Source organism: Zonotrichia albicollis, chromosome 10 (assembly GCF_047830755.1).
Source record: "Zonotrichia albicollis isolate bZonAlb1 chromosome 10, bZonAlb1.hap1, whole genome shotgun sequence".
Taxonomy (NCBI): domain Eukaryota; kingdom Metazoa; phylum Chordata; class Aves; order Passeriformes; family Passerellidae; genus Zonotrichia; species Zonotrichia albicollis.
In genome coordinates, this window is record NC_133828.1 from 5,368,652 (window position 1) to 5,394,018 (window position 25,367).

General features: G+C 35.2%; 1 protein-coding gene across 6 annotated transcripts in view; it reads left to right on the forward strand.

The window, feature by feature from the left end:
- LRP1B (LDL receptor related protein 1B) overlaps positions 1 to 25,367 on the forward strand; it is a 639,076-nt gene that overhangs the window by 491,581 nt on the left and 122,128 nt on the right. For all 6 annotated transcript variants that reach the window (XM_074547868.1, XM_074547870.1, XM_074547871.1 and 3 more), the window contains exons 37-43: positions 1,295 to 1,424; positions 3,826 to 3,952; positions 4,107 to 4,258; positions 4,547 to 4,671; positions 7,714 to 8,085; positions 18,087 to 18,276; positions 20,167 to 20,371. In XM_074547868.1, coding sequence (XP_074403969.1) covers positions 1,295 to 1,424; positions 3,826 to 3,952; positions 4,107 to 4,258; positions 4,547 to 4,671; positions 7,714 to 8,085; positions 18,087 to 18,276; positions 20,167 to 20,371 — 1,301 coding nt within the window. The remainder of the gene's footprint in view (positions 1 to 1,294; positions 1,425 to 3,825; positions 3,953 to 4,106; positions 4,259 to 4,546; positions 4,672 to 7,713; positions 8,086 to 18,086; positions 18,277 to 20,166; positions 20,372 to 25,367) is intronic.

Sequence of the window (25,367 nt, forward strand, 5' to 3'; positions counted from 1 at the left end):
TGGTTGGTAGTTTTTTTGCCAATTACTTTTGCTTAGTAACAAGCTGTTACTCTGTACTGATTGGTCACTCAAACTCTCTTCCATATGTGCATGGAAGTTGTTTGTGAAAGGTAGTTTCCATTTTTCTATCTAAGGGTGCAAAAACATGTTTATACAGGTGCAAGCTGTTTTTTACCCAGGAATAGATTGTTATACTAACGAATTGCTCGCAATAGGATTGCTTTCACATGGGAACTTGCAAAATGCTAGCTTTCACAAGGCCAGCCACTGATTCCAGGAGAGCAGGCTTGATTTTATGAAGCCTTTATGATTTTTCTATCTTACTGCAACACTTGTCATCATTTCTGAGAGTAGAGGCCTGCCTCTTCAGCCCAAGGTTAAATAACTTTGATTCCTTTCAGCTCTAATTTCTAGTATCGTAAATGTCTGGAAACTACTTATATGTAGATAAATATAATATATAGAATTATAATAATATAGTATATATAGGATGGAACTTCCTAGATGAACAGTTTCAATACCAGTTTATGCTGTGAAAAGACTGGCTAATACTATAAATTACAAACATAAAACCTATGCAAATGAAAATATAGCAGTTAGTTTCTGGTTCTGACTTGAGCAGAAGTAGTCTGTTTAAGTGTTGGAATTCAGGACATCCCTCTAGCTGTCCTGGATTGCCAGACCCCAAGATGCCTGTGGTTTTAATTCTGATCCATGGAGCAAGTTACCAACCTTATATGAGGATCTGCAAGCCACAAAAGTATAAGTATAATGATAATTAGTTTGTCACAGGGTGAAAATAGATTTTTTGGATTTTTAGAAGGCCTAAATGGGAGTTCAGAGAGCAAGATGAAGGAATCTGGGTGTCTCCAGCCTTTCTCCTTCTTGTTCTTGGCCTCCATCTTCTGCTGTGATGTCGGCACTTACAGATTGGTTTTGAGTAGAAGCTCACTGTCTAACATAGGTGGTAGGGATTGGAAAGTAATTGTAAATATTGTACACCTAGTTTTTAGTATAAAAAGATAACGCCACCCCAGGGGCAGGCAGAGTGCCTCTGACTGTCCTGCTGGATGGACCTCAGCAGGACAGGAGAAAGAATTTTATAGATAAGATATAATAACCAACCTTGAGAATGAGAGCTGAAGAGCCCTGACTCCTTCTTCGACCGCCGGGCTGGAAAAGAGATTTTCTAATGCATCTCAGGGTCACTCTGACTAGCTAAAATTCCAAGATTTAAGTAGTAGTTTTCAAGTAGCCTTTCCTTCAAGCAGTGACTTCAGGGTATTTTTTCCAGGTAACATATACTGGACAGACCACGGCTTCAACCTGATCGAGGTGGCGCGGCTGAACGGCTCCTTCCGCTACGTGGTGATCTCCCAGGGGCTGGACCAGCCACGCTCTATCGCGGTACACCCAGAGAAAGGGTAACATGTTATTCCTAACGTACACAGAGCTTTTGCCCTGCTCTCTGTAGTCATAACATGCTGTAAGTTCTCTGCAAAATGGTTTTGGTTTTCTAAGGAAATTGTTCCACCGGAAGTTAGGCGTTGCCTGGAAACATGTCTCAATCTAAAATGCCCAGCAAATCCAAGGAAGTCACGTCAGATGATGAAGGATTTCATGATGGAATCCCAGAGCAGTGCAATCCTTGGTAGTTATACACTGCAGGATCCTGTAACATCCCAGTGCAACAACCAGGGAGAGTGGCCAGGGTAGCTGAAAGTCACATGAGATGAAAGGTGTGGATCAGAGAGTAACAGTTGGCAAAAGTGACATCTGTATTCACCCAGATGATTTTTGAGGGCAAGGACTACCCTGCAGCATTGACAGAAATAGGGAATGTACCATCCCCTTCCACCTCCAGAACTACTTCTGGAATCCCCATCCTGTAGTTATTCCAGGGCAGCCTGGATGGGGCTCTGAGTAACCTGGCCTAGTGGAAGGTGTCCCTGGCCATGGCATGGAGGTTGTTTAGGAATACTTAAGGAGAATTAGAGGACCACAGACTACTGTTTTACGTGTCTGGTAGAACGGTCTGCCTTCTACAAAGGAAGGAAATCTTCATTTGTTTTATAACATTGTAATATTGTGATAACTGAGATGTCTCCACTCAGTTCCTCCATGAGGAGCACAGCAGCATTTTGCTAGGGAAGTACAGGGCTGCCTTTCTGTGCCAAGATTAAGGCCTTTTTGCCCTTTGCATTATTGTTAAATCTCTTCCCCTTTTCGAGGTAAAACTTTCAAAGGTGTTCTTCCCTCCCCTTGGCCTGACTTCACATTCTGCATTTGTCTGGAAGCTGGAGTTGACAGCTGTAAGAATAGAGAAGAAAATAGCAGTTATTAGAGCTCGTTGAATCTGCCAGTTATGCCAAGATGGGAAGCAGGCAGCATTCAGCTGCTTGGTGACATTATTTATTGTCACTGAGGAAAAAGTGAGGAACATGTAGCCCTACAAAAGGGTGACTTTGTCCCTCATCAGGTATATTTATTAATATAATATTTTTTGGCAGCTGTTTATGATTTTCTTTGGAGAATTTTAGATTTATTTAACCTGATAATTATGGCTTGGTTTAAGGAATATTTGGGTATAATTAATGTCTGCTTTCCTGTGGTTAACATCTAGTTCATACCTATTTAGAAAGTCTCAAATAACTCTCTGACCTCTGACCAGAAGCCTGAAAGCAATTTTAGTTGTTTAGCAGTGCTGTTAATGATCTGGTTAAAATTGCATTAAACTTATGTGGTGATTGTTAAAATTCAGCTGATTAATACTGCCTATTTTGGCATTCCTCAATATATTTTTAATTTAACTCACATTGCTGTTCTGTTTCCTAGTCCACATGAGGTTTTTTTTTCATTAGTCTAAATGGTATTGTTTATTATATCAAGAGCTATGAGAACAGATTCATTTTTCCTGGAGCCAGAAAGCTCTACAATGAGAGCCAAAGTGGGTTGTTTCAGAAGCTGAAGTTGATGAGCAAATTATAGGATTCATATTTTTTTCACACTTATCACATTATTATCCCTCATTATTTCACATATCTGTAGTCATCTAGTCAAATACAGCTGCTTAACCTCAAAATGGTGTAATGATGTCCCCAGACACAGGGGAGAACTGTTGAGTAATGCCCAGAAGATTTTGTAGTCTTTAAGGTTACTGTTCATAAAGGAAGTGCTCTCTGTAGATTTTTGGCTCCATTTTGCTCCAACAGACAGAGAAGTTTATCAAGGTACAAGTTTGACCAAGAATCTTATTCCAGATAAAACATGCAACTGTGGTAGTAAGTATACAGAAACATGAGATTAGATAAGTAAGATTCAGGTTGTTCCCATGATGCATTTGGCAGAATTTGAAAAATATTTTCTTCTCAAATAAGGTGGTCTAATTTCTCTACCATTTTCTACAATGTTTCCCACTACTTCATATATAAAACATTTTTTAATATTAGGTATTTCTTGTATTATCCCAGCGTTTGATAGTGATTAGATGCAAGAGCCTCTGTTCCAGAATTTATTTTTATTTTATTAACTTGCCATTTTTTTTTTCCAAGCACAAAGCTGAATTCTTTAAGGAATAGAATTGCATATGGACTCATGGAATACAGCTTGAAGAATTTCCTCATATATATAATTTGAAAACAATATCTTTACAAAGTGTACAGTAAACAAGTATTATGATACATTTACCTTCTTAAGATTATTTAGAGACATGAGCACCATATGGTATTTCTTGATATCCCACCATATGGTATTTCTTGATATCCATTTAATGGTAATAGTTCATTTTGTTTGCAATTTTAATTGGTGATTTCTAAAACATTCTAGGTATTTATTTTGGACAGAGTGGGGACAGAGCCCTTGCATAGGCAGAGCACACTTGGATGGCTCTGAGAAGGTTGTCCTTGTGAGCCTGGGGATTGCATGGCCTAACGGGATTTCCATCGATTATGAGGTTGGTTCCTCTGTCTTCCAGCATACCTTAAAACATGCAGTATTTGTTATGTTTCATTAAAGCCAGCTGGTGTTCCACCTTGATGTAATCTTAATAACTCTTAATTAAATACTTGGACAAGCCTGTTGACGTTTCCTTTGAAATTAATCTTTAGGAAAATAAATTGTATTGGTGTGATGCTCGTACCGACAAGATAGAGAGAATTGACCTTGAGAGTGGAGGGAGTCGGGAGATTGTGCTGTCAGGGAGCAATGTGGATATGTTTTCAGTTGCTGTGTTCGGAGCTTACATCTACTGGTCTGACAGGTAATTTATTTTTTCATAAGTATTTTAAATCTCAAAATGTTGTTTGGGTGCCAGGTGCCTCACCTTTGTAGGATTAGCCGTTCCTTAGCAAGGTCGCAGGCGGGATCGCGGAATCCCGCGCAGTTTCCAAGGAGAGGGAGTTGTGAAAGATGGAAAGTGCCTCAGTGCCGTAGATGAGAACAGGCTTCTCCACCTCCTGTTAAGTGAACTCTCCACTGCTCCTCAGTCATTTGTTCGGTATGAATTAGTTGAGGATTGTTGATGAGACATCTTCAACTTTTTTGGCAGAGCACATGCAAATGGCTCTATTAGAAGAGGCCACAAGAATGAGGCCACGGATGCTGTGACCATGAGGACTGGCCTTGGGATAAACCTGAAGGAAGTGAAAGTCTTTAATAGAGCACGAGAGAAAGGTTGGCTGTTCTTAAGGATGCTATTGATTGTTTTCATATCACCTGCTACTTTTTCTGTATATTCAAGCATACCAAAAATTAAGTAATCAATGATTTTATATACCACTTTTTACCCTTGCAGTATTTTTTTTAAACTAAATTTAATGTACTAAAGAAAACATATAGTACAAATCCTACTAAAATTCTTGGGTGTTTCAAAAAGAAAACCTAAAGCCAAAACACTTCCTATCATTCCAGGTTTGATGGTTTTTGTTTTGTTTTTCTTAAAAGACAGTTTTAGGATTGGGGACCTTGATCTATGCTTTACAGAGCAGTAATTTCAGGAGATTCAGTTTTCTATTGGAAAGCAAACCAGATTTTTTTCTTATTAAAAATTCCCATCCTCTGTGTCTCAATATTTATTTGCTGACATTACTTGGTTTGAGTCTCTTTTTTTTTTTCTTTTTTGTTTTTTTGCTCCTTCTGTGGAAAGAGACCTTGTAAATAATCAGATTTCCTTGTTATTCAATTAGTTTAGCAAACTCAAGAGACAAAAGTTGTTATAGACTCTCTGTGATTTATGGTTCTGATGGTTAAACTTTATTCTTCACTACCTGACTAAGAATATTCTTGCTATTTAACCATCTTTTTACTTCTAAAATTCCAGTTTTGACAAGACCTTGAAAAACATGTTTTACTGAGAAAAATTTGTTAGATGTCTACCAAAAATTATATGATTTCCTCAGAAAATTTTGTCTGGATTACCTAGTAGCAGTTTTTTCTAGAAATATACTCAAAAGAGAGTAAAAAAAATAACGTGCACACCATTATATATAAAGTTTTTAATACAAAGATATTTACAGTGTTAGAAGCACTCAAAATTTTTTTTAATTGCAGCATTATGTATCCAAAGATTCTGTCTTCTACTTAAATCTCTCCAAATAACTGCATTATATATGACATATTAAATAAATCTTCATTTTGAAAGGAAACATATTTACTAATTAATAAAGCACTTTAAAAAAAGTGTTTTTTTTTTGTTTTGTAAACATATATGCATAATAATTTTACTGTGGATTTATGCATGCAATTTCATGTTTTGTGGATAAGAAGAAATCCACACCAAAATCCATTTCCTTTAACTAGGCTAGAAATTGTTAATGTCTTCTGGCTTGGAAGGGCTTTATATTATAGAACAATGCTTCTTTATGTGTATTTTTTATTGATGGATTTATAGACTTGATCACATAAGGAACAGGAGAAATGGTTACTAAGGATAACAATCTACTGATGCTAGTTTGAAAAAAATATCTGAACGATTATTTAATACATTTTTCAAATTTTACTAGGGTACAAATGATTAATGTCATTGGGAGGGGATGTCAGTGAGCCAGAAGGACAAAAGGGAAAAACAGGTGAAAAATGTTTTTGAAATGTTTTTCTATCTCACACTATTATATACATATATACATATATTATTTTTTAAGTTTATTGAACTAGAAGTAGTTAAGTGTTTAAAGAAACCCAATGTAATTAAATAGTTTCCTGGCTTTTGTTATTCAAGCAACCCCCCAAGCAAAAAAAAAAACAAAAAAAAACCCAAAACAACAACAACAACAAAAAAAAAAAAAACCAAACAAAAAAAACAAACCAAAAAAGCCCCAACACCCCAATGAGCTATGCTGATGCTTTTTTTCAAACATCTCTTTTCCCCTTTCTGATGAATCCGTCCTGCAGTGGGACTTGCAAAGATTCCCATCCTTCAGTGCAGTTTTACAGGTGTGCAAGAATATGCCTTGACTGCCCTGGCTTCAGAACTGGCCATTTTTAAAGATGTTTACAGCTGGTGAACCATTGAAGCATTGAAGTTTTCCAAGAGATTTTAGAAGCTTGAGGATCTATTTAATGCATTGTATATTTTTCCTTCTTGACCTCTCATCCTTCCAAACAGATATTAACTTTTCTAGCCTAATAAAACTTTTAAAGTATCTTTTAAGCAAATGGAATGTAAAAATGTCTATACCTGAATCTCCACATGTTTTACATAACTCCAGAGGACTAGCTCATGGAATTTTTCCTAGGAGAACAAAATTAAATATTTCTTCTTTAAAGAAAAAGTTACCTCTCATTTGTCATGATTTTTTTCTTAAAAGGATTTTCAGCTTGAAATATATCAGTTAAAGAATTCAATCAACAGTTCTTTCAGACACTACATCTTCTCAACAATTACAGTTTTGTACCTCAAAACATTCTATTAAAATGTTTTATTCACCTTCATTATGTGGAAAATTTTCAGAAATGGGAAAATTACTATACTAAAAAACCTGAGTTGTTAGGTGGAAAAGGCTGTCAGAAACAGAAACTGAATTATCTCAAGTAGCTATAATAGTAATTCATAGATAGTCCAAAATAAATAAGACAAATAGCTCCCAATTATTGATGATTACAGTTATTTTAAATATAACTTGTAACAATTGTAGTTACTAATTTGACAGTGATTCCTTAATGGTGTGCAATTGTCGGGGAGTAGGTTTTTGAAGTCAGGTTTTTTAATTAAATTAGAACAAAATATTGGGAAATATCTTCATTAAAAACAGGGAACTGGATTCACACATTATTTACCAGTCAATACATGCATATTTAACTTGGTAGAAAATACCTTAAAGCAGTACTGGATTCTGATTGTAGCTAAATTTGACTTTCTGCCAGTAACAAATGTTGAAAAAAAAATGTAAAGCTCAAAGGACTTGAAACATTTTCTAAGTCTTCAGCTGCTTTTGGAGGAATAACCCATTTTATCTTTTTCTATTAATAAAATATGTGCTGTTGTGAATTGAAAAGGACATTAATTGTATTTTCTCATTGATTGTATTCTTTAAAATTATCTTTCAGTGTTTTTAAAGTTGCATTATTTGCTCTTTTGGCCTTTTGTTTTCCTTGTGAACATAGCCCAAATAATTCTGAAGGGGAGAATTCCCGGAATACATAAAAAATCATTTCTATTTAAGCTAACTAAGTATATTTCTATTTATAAAAGACAGGATTTATTATGCTCCTTCCCAGGTACCAACGTGTGTGCCAAGAACAACGGCGGGTGCCACCAGCTCTGCCTTTACCGCGGCAACGCGCGGAGAGCTTGTGCCTGCGCCCACGGCTACCTGGCAGAGGATGGCATCAGCTGCCTCAGGCACGAGGGCTACCTGCTCTACTCGGGAAGGACAATACTGAAGAGCATCCACCTTTCAGATGAGACCAACCTGAATTCTCCAGTGAGGCCCTACGAAAACCCGGAGTACTTCAAAAATGTGATAGCGCTGGCCTTCGACTACAGCCTGAAGGGAAGGGGCACCAATCGCATCTTCTTCAGCGATGCCCACTATGGAAACATCCAAGTTATTAAAGACAACTGGACTGGCAGAAAAGTGCTAATTGAAAGTAAGTAAAACAAACAAAAAAAAATTCCCAAAATGCCTGTTGTATTTCAATAAACTTTGAGTGAAAAGTTGGTGATCACTTGGCTTTATAGAGTAAAAAAAGTCAATGAAATTCTAACATAATTAATTCTTACATTTTATCTTATCCCTGTAAGATATATTTAAACATTAACCACCTCAAAATCGTTTGTTTTAAAATGGGTTTATGAGGTGTGATGCATATTACTAGAAAACAGAAGTGATGGTGGCAATGCTTAATTTATATTACTGTGATTTTAGGAGCTTTACTGTTGAAACAAAACCTCACTGTGAATTGCTTGGAAGTCAAACTATTTGGTTGTTTATCTTTCTGGTTAGTGAGGGTGAAGTCTCTGGTGTAGCCATTTCCCAGTATAAAATATTAAGACCTTGTTCAGTATGTTCAGTTGATTTACCCTTCAAGTGAAGCCCAAGAAAGCGATTTGTGCTCATTGATAATCAGAGGCAAATTCCAACCTAGACCTTCCAGCCTTTGAAACTTGAAGCTTGGCACTATCATCAAGAAATTTCTGCCATCATCTTCACCAAAGTCTTCAGGATTAGACAAACTGTATTTTATATCTGAGGTCTCAATAAATTATCTCAATATCTGGCAATGAATTATCAACCAAGTCTGACACAACTGTAATATGAGGTGGAGGAAGGTACCAGGTTAGTCATAGGAAAATCTGAATTTGAAGAAAATCTGAATGTGAATGCAGAAGGAATACATCCTTAATGATAAACATCATAAACATACATGACAAAAGTGTTAATTGTAAACACTTCTGTTCTCTTTCATTTCTGTTCTGCTTAGTTTTTTCTAAAATATGCAACAAACCATATTTATCTATAGTCACTTATCAGATGCAGATACTTAATTTGTTTGTTCTCTTGTCCTTTTTTCAGTACTGTCCGGTTTATTTGAAGGTTGCATTTCAGTAATTGTTTTCTAAAATGTCCTATGTTCCATGTAGCATTTATTCCTTAAGATGTGGACAAACCATTCTGTGATTTTATATGATCCAAGCTTGAGCCTTTTTTCCCATTGATTTCCTACATGTGGATATCTTAGAGGAATTTATGGCATTTGTATTGAGATATGTTGAAGATAAACTAAGCGATGTTGTCAGGATGTTCCCATTACTCCTAGAAAAGCACCCAGGGATTCAGAGTTGAGTTTTGCTGCACGAGAGACAGAAACGTGCACTGATGATGTAGAAGCACAGTTTTAACTCTTGTTTTATAGGAGATAAAAGTATTATATGAAAAGTCACTGGGATTTTCAACATTTAAAACAGACAAAGAGGAGAAATAAATACTGGTGAAGCACTAATGCAGATAGAAATTGGTTTTTAAAAGAACAATAAAGTATTCCTCATTAGTTCATAATAGGGTGCTCTACAAGAGCTAAAGACATTCCATAAAGCATAGCTGGGAATGATAGTTTTAAGAAATTGTAAGGAAGTGTTTCTACTTGCAGCTTAACATGCCAGATTTCATTTTTCATTAGCAGAGTCAGCACTCTGAATAATTGAATGTCAGATGAAGTTTTGTGTCCTTGTAAAAGCCTTCACTGTATATGCTTGGGATGTACACATGAACTATGGCATTTTGTAGAAATGCTTCTTTGTAAGTGAGAAGGGCCATAACATACATGAATATATTTATTGCTGTCTTTCATGTGTTTTAAACTCCTTCAGTCTATGATGAGTAATTCTTTTTCAGCTGGTAATTTTTTAGCCTTCCATCCCACAGTCTGCATATGATTATTCTCTCACTGTAAACAGCAGGCAGTTCATGAAGCTGCTTGATATAGTGGAGGAATTTGTTCAACCTCCACCTATATGGGGAAAAGCAGTGGTAACATTGGTTGACACCAGTCATTCCATCCACTGGAAGATATAACATTCTAAAATTTTCTTATTTCCACTTTAAGAATCTGTGATCTAGAAATTATTAAATGGAATCTCACTGAGAGATTTTAGTAATAATGTTTCATTTAAGTATTGAAAAATTATGTATTTGATGTTGATTTTTGCTACTTTTCCTCGAAAACTATTAGAATGCATCTTTAGGAAGTTTTCCTTTATTAGGAAGAAATTCAAAACACCATTGGAAATACCTAGTGTGGTTATATCAATTCCACACTCTTTTTCTGCTTCATTAAGTTGAAGTCTACAAATTGTGAAAACCTTTACTCAGTAATTGACTTTAATAGAGAAAATAGTGTATGATACATCCAAGATCCTGTTGTCCCAGATTTTTATTCCCTGAATGTAAATCTCCTCATAAAGGATCTATTTTCAGATGGATCTCTCCCTCCCTGAAATCAGACGTGCCACTCAAATCTAATAAATCCGTGAACTTTTCTGCACACTAAAAACACTTAAGACTCATAGAGCTCTTGGTAAAACAGGTTTCCAGCTCACTAAAAACAGATTTACAACTCACGAGCAACCCATTATCTAACATGTTTTTAGCTCACTGAGAACAGATTTACTACCCAGAAACGACCCATTATCTAACATGTTTCCAGTTCACTGAAAACAGATTTACAACCCATACGCAAGCTATTACCTAACATAGTTCCGACTCACTGAATATTGATTTAGAATTCATAAACAAGCCATTATCTGACAAATTTTCACCTCACTGAACAGATTTGCAACTCATAAACAACCCATTAGCTAACACGTTTTCGGCTCAGGGAAAGTAGATTTACAGCGTATAAACAACTTTATCTACCTTGTTCCGGTTCACTAAGAACAGATTCCAAACTCGCCAAGATTCCTGTACCTGGTGGGGTCCTGTCTTCAGCAGGAGGAAACAATAACAACAACAAGAAGCCAGTCCAGGATGTGCACAGTGCCATGCCCTAACACTTTCATTATTGGTGCAATGTAAGGGGTTTTTTGAGGGGATTCTTTCATGTCTCTAAACTCTCCGCCAATCAGAAGTGGCTTTCTCCTTCTTTATTTTTTTTTTCTTAAGTAACTTCATCACGTTAATCTTTCTCATTCCCACTTTTTAGAAGCAAGAACCTTGTTCTTGTCTGTGATTTCCCACAAAACATCTTTTGCTTGATCTAAGCTGTTTCAAAGCTTATGTTTATACCAAGCAACCTTTTTAGAAGTTAAAGTTTCCATTTCTGGTTCATTACTGATTTTATTTATTTATTTTATTTATTATAGGGAGAAGTTTGAATTAGTTATATTCACTAACCAATGCCTGTCCCAGTGTATCCAGAAAAGCAGTGCAGTGTTCCAATGAGTTTACACAGTGGTACAACAGTAGACAGAAGACCAATGAGCAAGTTAAAAATTGCAGAAAAACGGTGGAGGCAGGAAAAACAAAAAAATCAAATGAGAAAGAGGGAAAAGTATTAAGATGAGATACACTCAGTGAGCTGTTTATTCTCCTGCCTGTGTAAACCATGGCACTGAGACATTTTGCCTGTGTAGTGTCTTTCACAGCGCAAAAAAGAAAATGTTTTGTGAAAAAAATGTTCCTGTTTTGAACCTGAGGCGCTCATGCCCAAGGAACGCAAAAATCTTTTCACTGCTAACGTAAAATGTCAGATCCTGTGATTTATTTTAAGGCTTTTTACAGTCTGAATCTTTTAAAGATGTTCCAATGTGTGCTGCTATTCTTCCCAACTAAATGGGTCCAATTTAACTGTCAAAAAGGCATTTATGTTCCCATTTCTCTTACAGAGCATTACATTTTGTACATTGTATGAGATCCCTTTAGTTTTGGAGTTTTCTTCTCCAGAAAAGAACTTTTTAATCTGTTAAAAATAAATACTTGAATATTGCCATTTTTTATTTCATAAATGAATGGGATTCATGATAACTGTGTGTGTTGGAATAGAGGTCCGGTGATTTTTCACTTTTTAAAGGAGTTAAAGTGAGAGGCTGTTGATAAGTCTAGGATATTTAAACAGTAAAACATAATATTTATTATTAAAATGCCAACATTGTAAGCGGAAAACAAAGTGTCTGGTTTGTCAATGTAATTTTTTTTTTGTGTATGTTGCTGCATATGAGATAACCAGACAATCACTGAGTGTTTTGGTTGGAAGGGTTTGGTTTGATGACCTTTAGATCATCTTGTTCCAAGACACTGCCAGGGCAGGGATATCTTCCACTAGATTAAGATCAGTGGGTAAAACCTGAGTTACTGTTATAGGTAGATGAATTTTACTAATTTTATATTAATCTTTTTTAAATTTTATTTTAGAAATGTGTTGTCCTGCACTTTTCATGCTTAGTTTAGGTGTTCCTGGTGTTCAGCTTTGAAATATATTCACGATGAGAGTTTGCTCACACTGATCTTTAAGTTTGGGATGTCCTGAGCATTCCCAACCTCAGTACTGAGAAAAGGTGTTCCTGCCTGTTGCGTTTAAAGGTGTTCCTGCCTATTGCACTTGAGATTGTTCATGAAGAATAAACAGGGTTTGTGACTTATTCAACTCTAAAGATTGCCCTTAAATTTATATTGATGTACTTATTTGCTATTTTTTTTTCCATCAGCAGATGTCATTTAGTTGCATAAAATGTAAAACTTTGTTTGGTGAATATTCAGGAAAAAGCTGCAGAAGACCATCCCTTTAATTTAATTGGGCTTTTTCTAAAGGGTAATGTGATCTAGCAAGTATTATTAGATCATGGGGCTTTACTAGGCTTTTCTGTCATTAATGCCTCAAATAGCTCTTTTTCAACAGCAGCAATAAAAATGTATGATCATACACATTTATTAGAAAGCTTATTAGGATTGTTGTGATATTGCTCTGAAGGTGGTAAGGGTGAAGAGTTTTGGGTTTTCTAGACTGCACATGTAATGCATAAAAAGATAATGAGAGCTCCTGTAATTAGGAAAACATTTCTTCCATGATAATGGTTGAGATTTTTAATAATCTAGTAAAACACTTCCATCTTTATGTGTTAGTTTTCCATTCCAGATCTCTTTCTGCTTGTAAAACTTCTTTTATATGGATATGTTTAACTACATTGAAGTTATTCTATCATAACACTTGTTAACTAGTAATGATTCGTTGAAACATCCTTGGAGGGTTCCAGTTATAAAAAATACTATTGGCTGCCTAAATTGTTGAATTCTCTGCATTTTCTTCAGTTTTTGTAGTCCTTTGCTGCATTATTCCTGCTGACCCTAAGACAATCTCTTAATTTATTAAAGGAGTAAGTTGTCTATCAGATAATGAAGCACAGAGTACTGCAGGTTTGCATCTCTCTTGTGATTTTCCTTGGTAAATAATCAGGGAACATTTGTGGAAGGACTTTATCCATTGTCTGGGAAGAAATAATTGGAGGTAGGTATAGATTTTGTCAAAAAGCTGTTGATGCTTTTGGCAGGCACCAAATGTTGTGCTAGATATGATATTTCAGTATTACACTTTCCACAAAAAATAAAGCAACTAACTAAACAAAAAACAACAAAAAGAATGAGGGATTTTTCTGCTTTCAGAATGGTCTTATATTTCTTCATATCATTCCCAACAAATGTACATTCTTTCCAATATTGTCTCAGGAAGTTTGAGTAGTAAGGTTGCATCCATGGAGATGTTTGTAGCGTCTAACTTAAGCTACTTGTTACTTTGAAGAATCCAAAGCCTTTGTTAATGCTGTCTTACTGCATTTAAAAATATTCTGTGTGGGATAGCTTATAGCATGGGTTTATTTTTTCAAAACAGAGAAAAGTGGTACAGATATTTGCTCATTTTTGGTATAATTTTAGCAGATTTTACATCTGCTCCAAAACTAAATTATATTCTCAGGCTAAATAGAATGATGTCATAATTGGTTATTGCAGTTTATAATAAACTTAGTTCTGTCTTAGAACTATTGTTTGGCGAAAGGCTTTTTGGTACTCAAGGAGCAAGGTGAGGGTGGGAATTGTGTGAAGTTCTGGTTGTGCAGTCAGTGAGAGATGTGAAAATAAACACTTTGCTTCAGGTGCTCGTGAGGCTTTGCTTTCAGCCCAGATCAAACAGCGACCACCTGTTACCTGTCACCAGAATCCTACACAAACAGAGTGACAGAAACCACGGCCCCCTCCTGTGCCCAGCCTGCTGGAACCATCCACAGGCTGAATCCTGAAAGGGAAATTGCAGAACTGAGCCGGAGAATGAATACTGATCGTGAAAGCCGTGGCCAGTGTTCTGATAGCAAAGTGCTGTTCATGCTCAATTTTATTACTTTGATGGCTTTTCAGTGTTAAAAAATATGATGGTGTTGACAGTTGTTCTTGCTTTACATCATTGTTAAAGAAAAGGAGTTGGTTGAAGTAGGAAATTAAAGGAACAAGGTAATTGCAGTGGTGCAACTGGAAAAGTTCTGACTGTAAACTTTCTAGATGGTTTCATAACAAAACATAAGAGGTAAAAATCTAGTAAATGGAGAACTTGTGTGTGTGTGTATATATATATATATATAAAACCAAACTCAACTATTATTGGAAAATTTAAACTTTGCCCTTTAATATTTTGATTTTCTCGTTGCATTAATAAGTGAGAGTATTCTGAGTTCTTCAGTTATTGATTTGTTGCTTGTCTGTTCCCCGAGAAAGTCAGCTGAAGATCAGCATGGCAATATTTATAGGCTGCATCTCATCTGTGGGATGCAATCTATCTTCGTTAACTTCAGTAAAAGTGATAGATAGCATTTGGCAACGTAATGATGTGATCACTCTGGCATTGCCTTTGTAAATCATAGGCTGTTGCATTCTCTTGTGTAGATATTTAATCAGTTATACACCCCATTACTGATTTAATTCACAACGTCAGTGGCAGGTGAATAATGTGAGTATTTGTATATTAATATCATATTGTATTAATGTTCTTTTCATTTAAGTATGCTATTCATGTGAAAATCATAAACTGTTGCTTCATGGCTAGAATAAATTTAATCAGTGCTGTAGGCATCTAATGCCATCAGTGTTTTAATTCAATATGTCAGCGAAACAAATGGGATTCTTTTCATTTCCAGTTTCTTTATGCTTTACCAATTCAGAATATTACATGATGCTGCAGAAATATGAAGCTTAGAGTAAACAAATTGCTAATTTTCAACCCTGGGACTAAATCCCCCAACTGTAGCACCAGAGAGGATGAGTACATATTTCTGATGTATTTTCTAGTAACTGAGTATGTAATGATAAATTAAATTTAAGGAAAAAGTGCTCTAGAAGATTCTTTAAAGGGGTATGAAATAAGTAAATATAAATTATATCTATGCAAATCAGTAATGATATAACACTGCTCATCAATCTTATCTAGTGTCCTGTCTTTAGAAATATAAAGTTGCTGAAATGTTTTAAGGAGCAGCCTAAAGTCAAGAGAACCTTTTCTAGGATAAATCTGTCCTTGGTCACTGTTTTATCACTGATAAAAAGATCTACAGGAATTTGGAGTGTCATCAGCAACTAAACAAAAAAACAAGAAAACAAAAACACAAACAAAAACCCCAAAAAAACCAAAAACCAAACAAATTTAATCTAGAAACATATAAATTGTTTTATCCTTTGTAAGAATTTATCTAAAAGTTGTATCACTCTCTAAATCATTGACCTTGAATTTAAAACCACCTTATTTATAGTTTTCTAAAGCTATTAAATGAGTCACTTCTATATTGGTTGTCAATTCCATAAGTAGGGAACATGATAAAACTAAATATTTATTAGCAAATAAAAGAGTGTGCCTGGTGTAAATCCTTCAGAATGAATGCTTTTGGTGGAGTTAGGAAAATGTACTTGGTGTGTGTTTGTAGCAGTTAGTTTTCTTTTTAATTCTTTTTTTTCTTGTCTTGTAGCAATTGAATTCCTCTGGTTCCTTTTTATTTTTTTTTTCTGAACAGCATATTGTTTTACTCTGAGTTTTTCTACTTCAATTATGTATGAAACAATTTGTACGGGAAAGATTTTTTTGCAAAACTGTATATTTTAGATAATTTATTAACACATTTTTCAACTGTGTGCTAAATGTTTGCTTGTCTCCATACATGGCATAACCTCCCATGTAGCTGTTGTCTAAAAATTTAGAAATTACCATTTTATAAATAGTAACTTGAAAAGAAATGTTCTTCTGTCACCATTCACAGGCCTAAACATGGAACTGCAGTATGATGTAAGAAGGGGAAACTGCTTTCTGAAACCCCTGGGAAAATTGAGTTTCCCTCTTTAGTGCAGAAATTACTCATAAAACAACAAATCTGGTATTGAAGAGCACTTTCGTCCCTGTAGTTGTGTTTGAGTTGATCACATCTTGCTGTGACAGGAAGAACATAATTTATTTTTGTCTGCTATGGAAAAGTTCTGGACTATGTTCTGTAATCAGTTTGCTCTCAAATGTATTGACAGATTCAGACAGGAAAAAAATCTATAATTGATAGAAATTCAAGAAGTTACACCAGGAAAATGATTTTTTTAATAGAATCACAGAATATCTGAGTTTGAAGGGACCCATGAGGACCTTTGAGACCAAGTTGTGATTCTACACAGGAAAACCTAGTAGTTAAATCATATATCTAAGAACATTTGTTTTAGTTGGGGGAATTGTATGTAGTTTTAAATTTGTATTCAGTGTATAAATTTAAGGGAAATCTCTGTTATGATATTTGAGAGCACTGATTATCTTTGTATTTCAGTTACTGATTTCTAAAACCTTCACTATATTTCAATGTTTTGAGTTACTTGTAGATGAGCTGAAGGTACTTGGGCTTTGTTTCATAAATTCTGTTTCATAAGTAGGCAAACTATTTTTTGCACATATTCATCTCCCTTTAAGGAATGTCATCTCATTTATTTTTTCTGTTGTTTCTTCTTGAATACAAGTCATTGTTACTTCTCCACTGGTATTTCACAAAATGTGACATCAGAAGATGGCCAAATGCATTAACAAGAAAAATGTAAAAAACTGATACATCATTATTGGCCTCATAGTTTTGATTTATGTGCCTCAAAATTTTGATTCAGTGTTTGCTCTTTCACAGTGATCGACCAAAAAGCCAAAAAGTTGGGACTTTTTGTTCTGTATATATGAATTACATAGTAAAAATTACATTTTTCAACAAGTTGAATGTAAATTGTAATAGCCAACATATTATAATCCTAATGATATTTCTAGATTTTTGCCTTCTGTAGCTCATTAATAAACTACATGGACCTTCTGGTCTAAAAATATTTATTTCTAGCAAAATAATAAGTGAAGTTATCAACACACATATTTCTGTAGTAATTCACGAATAGTGGTAGAAAATAATTATTCCTATTTCTCACAGTCTGTCACTTTTATATATTGGGATTAAGTACAATTTGTCTTTTTAGGGCATTAAATATATGTTTTAGCTGCTTATTAATATCCTTTTTTTTTCTAGCTCACAGTTTTTTGTGTTGAATGAATGAGTGTGGTGTCATGGCTTATTAAAATTATATATTGATGCTGAGACCTTCAGAGCTTGTATTTTTTCAGTAATTTTCAGGTGTTTAGCAAAAGCCAATACAGTTGTTAACAACAGGGTGCTTTGATCCCTATTAGTATAACATGTCAGTGCTACAAAATACATTGAGAGATGGTGCTAAATAATACAAGTAACTGTTGAAAAAATTCCAAGACCTGGTTTAAATGATATTTGAAGATGAGACAAAATAATTCTTGTCTGGAATAAATGTTTGTTATTTCTATTGTGTTATCTGGGGACGCTATAGTGGTAATACCAGTTTAATGCTTGTTAGAATTGATAAATATAGTAAAGTGTTATTGACAGTGGTCTTGCCCTCTGTGTTTTAATTTAAATTTATGAAAATGATAAGATTTTGGTTACAATGGAAATAAACAGAAGATATTATAAAGATATTAACAAGCTGAAATAATTGAATCCTGCGAGTCTGCAGGTCACCTCTGAGGACAAACAAAACCAACCCATTGGCAGGAGTTTGATTTGCCCTGTCTGTCACGGTATCTTGCAGATGTTGGGTCAGTGGAGGGCCTGGCTTACCACAGAGCTTGGGACACCCTGTACTGGACCAGCTCCACCACGTCCTCCATCACCAGGCACAGCGTGGACCAGCGGCGCCGCGGGGCCTTCAACCGCGAGGCCGTCATCACCATGGCTGAGGACGACCATCCCCACGTGCTGGCCCTGGATGAATGCCAAAAGTAGGTGTTACATCACTCCTGCAAATCCTAATTCTTGCCTGGGGTCAAGCAACACTTCTTTCTTTCAGTCAGCCAATGTTGCTGGACCCTACAGAGGTTGGTTAGATTTCTCCGCTTAGGAGGCAAATGTTGGCATGTTTTATTGTTGATATCTTTTGTTGTCTTGCTCTTATAAAGAAGTTGCAGAAGATTCAATATTTTATATGTTGTTGTGCTTCAGATCAAATAATCATTGCATTTTCATGGAATGTAAAAGAAATTCAAGCTGCTTTTCTTAAGAGTGAGCTAAACGCAAATTATTGAGTGGTCATTTTCTCAGATGTGTCATAGATGTCTCAGGTTTTAGCTTTTATATTTTTCAGACTCTGTGCTACTATAGTGTGTACTTGTGAGTTTCATATTAGGGGACAGTGAGCTCTCTTCACAGAGTAGGGAGACAAAACAATTCCTTCTCTAGCTGGGGTCCAAGGACAAATTATTCAAATCTCAGACCCAAGAGCATGAACAACGTGGGCTGAAGAGAAAAAAACAAGCAGGATGGGACTTCATAAGCTAAAGCTGGAATTGGAAAAATAACTCCAGTATACAAATGGACCAAACTTCCAAAACTGAGAGACCTCATGACCAGCTGTGCATTTTGTGACTATTTTGGTTCATCTTGGGTGCAGCCCTGGCTGGGCTCTTGTGCTGCCCAAGGTGGATCCATGGAAGCCTTTTAATAAATTCCTACTTTATTCTTTAACTCCATCTAGCCTCTCTTCTAGGTCAGCCTTCACAAGGCATCGTCATTCTTACTGCTTAAGTTTTTAAAAAAATTTCCAAAATTAATTTAAGCACTTCCAAAAAGAAGTCTGAGTTTCTTGTGTGCAACAAAGAGGTCAATGTGTTAATCACAGAAATCAGAGTTGTGTAAAAGTGTGAAACAATGGAAAAAATCCTGCAAAAATGTCTAACTCAGTTCCTTCCTGCCACTCTCAAAAATACTGTGTTAGTGAGAGGATTTTTATTTTTACTTCAATGCCTTACACATTTGAGATACATTAATTTTTCTCTGTTGATTCTAGGAGAACGGCAACCTGCTTTTCCTGCTTCTTATAACTGTCTCTGTCTTTTGGGGAAGCTGGGGAACATTTCTGCCATATTAAATTCTATTTTTAACATGTGTTAGCTGAATGTACAAAGTTGCATGAATAGTGGAGCATGTTTCCATGTGTGACCCTATGTCCTGTCATTGCAAGTAAAGAGTTTATGCTATGCTATAAAATACAATTACCAAGGTACCACCAATAAACCCCAAAGCTCTGACGGAGATTGCAATGAGAGGAGGGGCAGGTTCTGTCAGCCCATGGATTAAATTCCATCAGCAGCCTGGTCCACAACATTTTCTGTCATTGTTAACAGCAACAAGGGGCTGACTGAGCCTCCTGCAGAGCACATTAAGGTCCTTTTCTTCCCATTATCAACTCTCTGCACACCAGTCCTTGGATCTATATTAGAGCTGTAACATGGGAGAAGCTGCAGATTAATTTCACTGTTAAATATTACTAATATACACATTAACTGAATTAAGTTTATATCATTACACAGCTTGTATCTCTCTCTAATGGTAAATTACTACAGAGACAAGATCAGGATTGAACAGATCTGTAAGAGAAAAGAATTGTACTCCTATGCAAATTAATGAACTACAAAACTGCTATAATTTATATATATATAATTTATTTATAGGCTGTTGCATTTTCTTATTCATTATGGATTACCACAATTATTTATAGCTGCCATTCAGAGTTGTTTATGAAGGCATTTTTTTTTCTCTGTTGTTCATTTTGTAGAGAATTAAATTATAAAATGTATCTTATGGTTTTGTTTGTTATTTTGATTTTAATACAGCTTAATGTTTTGGACTAACTGGAATGAGCAGCTCCCGAGCATCATGAGATCCACCCTCTCAGGCAAAAATGCCCAGGTTATCATTAGCACTGATATTCTGACACCAAATGGACTCACCATTGATCACAGGGCAGAGAAACTTTACTTTTCAGATGGCAGCTTGGGGAAAATTGAGAGGTGTGAATACGATGGATCACAAAGATATGTAAGTAAAACAAAAATTCTGTGCATACCCATTGTATGTTTGTTTGCTTTCATTACCATCCTCAAAGTGAAACTGTTACAGAAAGATTAATAATTGCCTAATTTTCTCCTTGTATTAGTTGTATATTAGACTTTTAACTCTATTGAAATGCAAATAATGCTTTGTTTGCTCAGAATTTCTCTTGTGTAATGCTTGAGTGATACTCAAATCTTATTTCTAATATTTTCTAACTATACGTTTTCAGCTATTGAACTGCTCTCCATTAGTCTTTCATCATAATATATTTTTGTCCTTGAACACATTTAGTTTCAGCTCAAGCAGACCTTTTACTAGGACAGTGCTGAAGGCAGTTGATCTGTGCTTGTGGTTTTGTTACATCTTTAGCACTACATTTCTTGTATTTCATGAAATCTTCATTTCAGGAACTTTGTACCCTCCAAAGTTCAGGATATAATGAATGAAGGGCATGTTCTGGCTTGTATTCAATTCCCAGCTTTGCAAGAGTGTGCATCATCTCACTTTGATAACAATTAACTTTTAAAAAGTGCTTCATATGCAATATGTGAACTTTGAAATATTTTTTTTTCATCTTAAATGAAAACTACATGGCTTTTTGGAATCTTATCCAGTGGTGCCCCGTGCTATTTTTAGACTTTTTTTTTTTCAGCATAAAATAGGAGAGCCAAGCTTGTAAGAGCAGAACTGAAGTACAATCAGCGTGGATAAGCATGCGCTTTTCCTTTTTGTTTTCCTTCTATAATATTGAACACAGCTCACTAATGCTTTCAGATGCATTAACTGTATCAAAAACTTGGCAAACCAACCAAGTGGATTCTGAAGCTTTCAGTCTCTGACTATGTACTTACTAACACAAAACAGAAGTGCAAGGTAATTAGTTAAGTACAAGGTAAATAGTAGGTTGTGATTAAATAGTTTAACTTCATCTTTGCATAGGGTATAACAAAATAGGCATCACAGACATGAAGTAGGACATGATGCCACTTAGTTACAGAAACCATACTGAAATACTACATTTTTAATCAGGTCATTGGCTTTCACTTTGCAGCAGCAAGAAGAAAAGGATCATTGAGTTTTCTCAGCAACTGAACATTTAAACTTCCAATTTTTCTGAGTACCTTGCCTCTTTGTTTGGCTTTTTGACTATTTACCTCTTCTTCTCTATTGCAGTAGAAAAAAAACCTCCTGGACACAATGATCTGAGTCCAGCACGCTCTTTTGAAGGGTTTTTGGGAGCTCTGGTGTGTTACACCAATACCTATTGTGGGATAATCAGCTGATTCTGTTGACAAATCACTGATCTGGGTTCTCACTCTTCCTGCATTGCTTAGATGGCATTGTTTATGGCAGAAGGAAAAGCCCAGCAGGCTGCTCAGCCTCTAGCAGCACTTCAGCAGAGTGGCTGATAACCCTGTAGATCATTTTTACTTCATTTTTACTGACACAAGCAATGCCAGAACCCAGCCTGTTGACTCTATTATTAACCTGGTGAAAAATAATATTTCCAGGGCAGTGGTTTTACTTTGCTCATGTGCTGTCCGGCTGGATGAGATCCCTGATTTCTGTGACATCAGTGCAAGTAATGATTGCTCTGCTCTTCTGGTGATCTCAGATTCTTTGGGGTGTTTCAGTCCTCAACCACCTGTCAAAAATTGTTTAGACAGATTAGCCTTTTCCCCAGTAGCTCTGCTTCATTGCTCTCTGGTTTCAGTTAGGTTAACAAGGGTAGGAATTGGGTAGTAGAACATGAAAGGCTAATGGCAATGTAATGAATTTCCTTCCAGATAGCAGCTTCTTCCTTCATTCTGCTCACCACAATAATCTAGTGCAATGAATAATAGAAAATCATTTAGCAATATTGAACTAACTCTTTAAAGTGGATTGTAAGGGTTTATTGATTTTTGTGTTGGGCTGATATTTTAATACCAGTATTTGGTTTCAGGAATGCTCTTTCAGGTTTGGAAGATTTTTTTGTCCCTATTGTTCCTTCTTATTACTTTAAAGATATAAAGTTTTTTGGGGATTGGTTTTTTAACATTTTTTGTTCTGTCCTGTCAAATCTTCTGGTTTTAAAAAAATGGCAATTTTTATTATTATTATTCTTTTCCATTTTCTTCTGTTTTTTTCTCCTGTCCTTACTTGGATTTAATATTATGGCTACACCTGGTTTTGGTTGCTTGGTGCCTTAAATACAACATTTTTTAATAAACACAGAAACAAAGCCTTCAGCAAATAAAGCTAATTTCAAGTCTTAGGCTTATTTTTCTAATAAATTATGAGCTACTTTGATTTATTTTTGCTTTTCTTCTTCAGTGTGAAATATTTTCTAACATTTTATGTGTGAAAAACTGGAAGCATCATTAACTTCCTGTAAACAGTTATTTTTTTAAACATCCAGGAGGAATGTTTTGTTCTCAGTTATAATTTTGAAGACCTATAGGTGTGATTGTTAAAATCAATATGGGTTTAGAGATATTTCTGGTAATTATAACCTTCATGTAATTGCAACCTGCCAGTAATTGTAACTTTCATTTTCTAGGATGTTTGTTTTTATTCTGTTGAATTCCTTTATTAATGCAATTCAAGAAATTTCACAGTTGGTATTCCAACTTCTGTTTCATTCAATTAGATTTTATCAGATATCTTCTTCAGTCTACAGCAGAAGTGCAAGCTTTAGGTTTGGCTGTGCATTTATGAAAAAAAACAGAGAAAGCAGAGAAAAATTTTCATATATTACTTAAAGCTTGAAATATCTCCTGTAACTGAAGTTTGGTATAATTTAGAATTAAAACATGGAATGTACTCTTGGATATGTCTGACTTCCACTCTTGCACATGGAAGGATGGTAGAGATGTCTTTTCATGATTCCTTAAAGTTTTAAAATTGTACTTGGGTTGTTGCAAGTTTAAGTATAAATTTAGATTTAAAAAATAGAAATAAAAAATTGTCACAACTTTCAGTGTTACTATATAAATTTTAATGAGATGTAAAGGTGGACAAAAGCTGATAGAAATGTGAAGTCTTTATTTTGGTTGGATGAATAAAATCAATGCCCTTGGATAGGGCTGTGACATAATACAGAGACTCCAGGAAATGAAATACAATGAGCATAGTGAAAAAAATGTTTGGTTTTGTGGCATTGTATTTGGATCTCAGCTCTCCCAAGGCTGAACAGCACTGATCAGTTCTGAAGTGAATTTGCATTCTATTGTTCCAATCTGAGATAAATTAGGACAGTGCTCCCCAGCACAAAAAGTTGAGCAGGGCAATGCTTTAGTCTTGATTTTAACAATAAAATCTTTCCAACTGGGACAGTTTCACACTATCACAGAAAAGAATATGGGGCTGCAAAATATGCATGGCTGGATTTCATAAGGGATCTTTCAAAAACATAGATGATTTTTAATTTTTTTTCCCCCCTGAAATGTCTGAATATGAATACTGCAAATTTCTAAGAGTGTATTATGAGAAGTGTCTTACTGGAAATGTGCACAATTAGAGAAAAAATCTTTTACCATTAATTTATTCCCATTTATCTTTTAATACTTTTTATTCCGGAAAAATGTTGGGTAGAGAAAAGTTGTCCTCTTGGGATATTTATCACTGGGAAGAAATCTTTACTGGGTAAAATGATTTGCTGTCCAACCCTCTTTAAAATATGCAGAAATACATGATGTGCATAGTGAAGCGGAATTTGTTATAATTATCTGATTAATGTAAGCAATTTTGACATTCTGTCTGTATAAGTGAATTTAAACATGGACAGGAATGCTCCTGTGCACAGGACTAGAATTATTTATGTTAGCAGGTTGTTGAGATACCCTGAACTGGCACAGGTAGGAGCAAACCTGGAGCATCCCTTGGTATTGAATCCTGCAGAACTGGGGCAACTTCTTATTCTCCAAGGCATAGCTGTAGTATCAAAATTAGGGGCTTTTGTGTCACAAAATGAAATTTGGATGTCCTCTACATTAGGTGCATTTGTTACATGTAGAGAAAGACTTACTACACACCCACAATGAATTATTTAATAATTAAATACAGGATTGACTATTACTGCTCTGTTCTCATCCCAGCATGTTTTAAAGAGCTGTCACACAGCATCCCCTTGCAAGCACAAAGGATTGCTGATTCATGGAGATTTCCATGAAATCCCATCACTGTTATACACTCCCTCTGGGAAAGGGGATAAAGCACATGAAGCAGATGGAAAACCATGGTGATCTAAGTACATGTGTTAAAGGATATTATTTTTCTAGTTTTATCCCAATTTCCCTATGATAAGTTGCACATAGACACAGGAGGTTTTTTTTTTTTTTTCATAGCCTGGATGAGAACTGTTCCTAATTTATAAACATACATAACTTACTATTTTTTCACAGAGAAACCTAGAATACAATTAAACAAAAATAGTAAGAGTATTATTTATATCCATTGTCTAATAGAGAAACATTAACCCCCTTGCAGTAGTTCTCTTCAGCCAAAATGGAACTTTCAATTAAAAAACTGATATAAATTCATCATATTCTTCAGAAGGGAAGCTATTAATGTGAAATTTTTAATTCTGATATATGGAAAGAAAGAACATATGCAAATATTTTACAGGAGCCGTGATTTGGATTGAGATAAAATTCATTGTGTTTCTAGATTTTTTTTCAAACTTTATAGTGATAGATAGTTTTTTTCAAACTATATAGTGACCTTCAGTTCATTTGTTCCTTCTAGGTTTTAAATTAGTTATTACTCTGGTGAGATTGTATTTTTTTTTCTGAATTGGGAAACCTGAAACATTTATTGTCTAGTGTTCAAATTTCTATTGTGCTGATGTGGTGAGCACTCTTCAGTTCTAAAGCTCTTTAGTTCACTTTGGTTCCTAATGACTGAAATTTAGACTTTCAGCCATGCTGAAAGAACCTCTCCTCTCTTCTGTTGGAGCTATTGAGCAGGTAAAGTATTGAGTAGGTATTTTTACAGGCAC